This window comes from Oenanthe melanoleuca, unplaced genomic scaffold (assembly GCF_029582105.1).
Source record: "Oenanthe melanoleuca isolate GR-GAL-2019-014 unplaced genomic scaffold, OMel1.0 S001, whole genome shotgun sequence".
Classification (NCBI taxonomy): domain Eukaryota; kingdom Metazoa; phylum Chordata; class Aves; order Passeriformes; family Muscicapidae; genus Oenanthe; species Oenanthe melanoleuca.
The window spans coordinates 3,036,492-3,039,599 of record NW_026612650.1 but is presented as its reverse complement, the minus strand read 5'-3'; the positions used below and the strand labels follow the sequence as shown (position 1 = coordinate 3,039,599).

Sequence of the window (3,108 nt, the reverse complement as noted above, 5' to 3'; positions counted from 1 at the left end):
CTGTGCTCACAGCACGGACACGCAGCAGGACAGTGACCAAGCTGCCAAAGCACTGTGGCCTTACAGCCACAGAAGAGCTGACAAGAAGTGGGTGGAGTTGGGAAGAGCAGATGTGGGAAGAGCCAGGGCCATTGTCCCTGGCTGTGCTCCTGTGCTGGGAGACTCTTCCCTCCACCTCTACTCACAGGCACTGCCCCTGCAGAGACAGAGAAGGGCTGAGGAAGGATCCTGGACACACAAGTCACTTGTTTTTAATAAAATCCACAGGAAACAGGTCTCTTAAATGTTTATGTCTTTCAAAAGAAAGGTAGATATTAATGCAGGAATGCAAAGACTAATAAAATAATATTTTTTAAAAAAGCATTTCAACAGTAGGAAAAGAATAAGATGAAGTACCAGTGCAAAATAATATAGAGAACTATGAGAAAAAATCTGAGATTGTCAAGAGTTACATTCTGATGGCTCTGCAAGAAAACAGAGTGAATATTGCTCCTGAAGACACAGTCATCATTTTCCCCAGGGTAGCCTTGAGCTCCTGTTTCCTCAGTCTGTAGATGAGGGGTTCAGGGCTGGAGGCACCACTGAGTACAGAACTGTGACTGAGACATCCAGGGATGGGGAGGAGATAGAGGGGGGCTTCAGGGAGGCAAATGTGCCAGTGCTGATATAGAGGGAGACCACAGCCAGGTGAGGGAGGCAGGTGGAAAAGGCTTTGTGCTGTCCCTGCTCAGAGGGGATCCACAGCACAACCCTGAAGATCTGCATATAGGAGAAAACAATGAACACAAAACAACCAATAGTTATACAGGCACCAACCACAGTAAGTCCAACATCCCTGATGTAAGATGTGGAGCACGAGAGCTTGAGGATGTGTGGGACCTCACAGAAGAACTGGCCCAGAGCATTGCCATGGCACAGGGGCAGTGAAAATGTATTGGCTGTGTGCAGCAGAGCAGTGAGAAAGCCACTGGCCCAGGCAGCTGCTGCCATGTGGGCACAAGCTCTGCTGCCCAGGAGGGTCCCGTAGTGCAGGGGTTTGCAGATGGACACGTAGCGGTCGTAGCTCATGACGGTCAGGAGAGATAATTCTGTTCCAATGAAAAACAGAAACAGAAAGAGCTGTGCAGCACATCCTGAGCAGGAGATGTTCCTGGTGTCCCAGAGGGAATTGTGCATGGCTTTGGGGACAGTGGTGCAGATGCAGCCCAGGTCAGTGAGGGCCAGGTTGAGCAGGAAGAAGAACATGGGGGTGTGCAGGTGGTGGCTGCAGGCTACGGCACTGATGATGAGGCCGTTTCTCAGGAGGGCAGCCAGGGAGATGCCCAGGAAGAGGCAGAAGTGCAGGAGCTGCAGCTGCCGAGTGTCTGCCAATGGCAGCAGGAGGAAGTGGCTGATGGAGCTGCTGTTGGACATTGCTTCCCTCTGGCCATGGAGTCCTGCTGAAAGAAAACACAGTGAGAAGTCACGGGAGACTTTGCTGAGTGATGTCCAATCCCTTTTTCTCAGCCCTTCCCATGCTGTTCTGTGCCACCCAATTTTCCTTTTCTCAGAGCCTTTCCTTAACCCCGTGCCTGGAGCCTCTGCTTGTTGCTGGGATGAGCTGGGGCTCTGCCCATAGACACCGAGGAGTCAGCTCTGCTCTGCATGGGAATGGGAACATGGGCCAGTCCTTCATCAGCCCAAACTGCTCCTGAGGTAGAGGGGCTTGGCAGCATCTCTTGTCCCAGGGTGAAAGAATAGTGATGGCCAAAGGCAGTTTGAGAGGGTTTCCTGCTGTGCCCAGGGAGATCAGAGAGAGCTGTGCAATGCAAGAGCATTGGCTGTAACTCAGTGAAGGGTGAGGGGAGCTGCTCTCTCTCTCCATCTGTCCCCAGCTGCCCTTTCTGAGATCGAGGGCAGTCACTGTGTTTGCCTGAAAATGAGCCTGACACAGCTGAGAGGGACCCACAGCAGATCAACCTGGCTCAGCCTTTCTCAGAGTTGCAGCCCCACTCCTGGCCAAGGACACTCCTGTCCCCCAGTGTCCCCTGGTGGCAGCTCCCAGCTTGGATGGCATCCCAAGGACACACCAAGGGTCCTGTCCATGGCACTTCTTGAGGAGAGTCAGCTCATTCCCAACCTCCCAGCCTGCCTGCCCAGAGCTCCTGGGCCACAGAAGCTGGGACACCCCATTGCTGTGCTCAGCCTGCACAGGAGGAGCCCAAGGGCTGGGCCTGAGCCTGCAGCTGGAGCTCCCATTCCCAGAGAGCCTGTCAGCAATGCCAGGAGCACCTGGGCAAGGCAAGGGCAGAGAGAGCCAGCCCTGAGGAAAAGCCTTTCCCTGGCCAGCCCTGCAGAGCCCCTCCCAGGCAGCACCAGGGCAGGAAAGTGGCCCTCAGGCCCTGGTCAGCAGGGAATGGCACATGGCAGAAGAGACGCCCTTCATGTCTGGTGCTGCTCTGCTGGCCCAGGAGGGCACTGAGGGCCCCAAGCCCAGGGCTGAGGGCTGTGCTGGCTGGGAGGGGACACCAGAGCTGTGCTGCTCAGGGCAGTGTGTGCACTGCAGGGAAGGGCTGGCAGGTGTCACATCTGCCCTGCAGCAGGGCTTCCCTCAGCACTGCCTCCCTCCCTCTCTGCCCATGGCTCTGCTGCTGGTGCTGTCCCAGCCCGAGCTGTTCCTGTGGCCCCGGGCTCCTTCCCTGCCAGAGGTGACATAGCCCATCCCAGCCCCTGGGCCAGCTCTGCCCTGCAGCTGCTCAGGAGTGCAGGGATTAAAGACCAGCTCTCCCGGGCATGGGCACCATGGAAAGGTGATGCTGGATGGATCTTGAGGATGGAGAGGTGGAGGAACCTGCTGAGGGTCCCAGGAAAACTCAGTGTGATGGTTTAAGAGCCTCAACCCCTGCTCTAACCTGCACAGTTGAGTTTCCATTGCCACCAAGCTGGACCTGGGAAAAGTGGGAGCACAGATTCAGGAAAGAAGAGATCCAAGCACAAAATTCCTTCCCTGAATGAGCTAAGAAATATCCCCTCAGAAGTGGCCTGAGCATGAGCTGGAGCTCTGAGCAGCCCTGGCCCACACATCACCCACTGCACAGCAGCAGGACCTGGGAGGAGTTACTCCTTGCA

The 3,108-nt window shown here is 55.5% G+C and overlaps 1 protein-coding gene across 1 annotated transcript; it reads right to left on the bottom strand.

The window, feature by feature from the left end:
- Positions 1 to 543: 543 nt before the first annotated feature.
- LOC130265970 (olfactory receptor 14J1-like) lies at positions 544 to 1,032 on the bottom strand (the record flags this gene model as incomplete). Its single annotated transcript, XM_056515313.1, has 1 exon — positions 544 to 1,032. A coding segment is annotated over one exon (489 nt), but the record flags the coding sequence as incomplete, so codon positions are not given.
- Between the last annotated feature and the right edge of the window lie 2,076 nt (positions 1,033 to 3,108).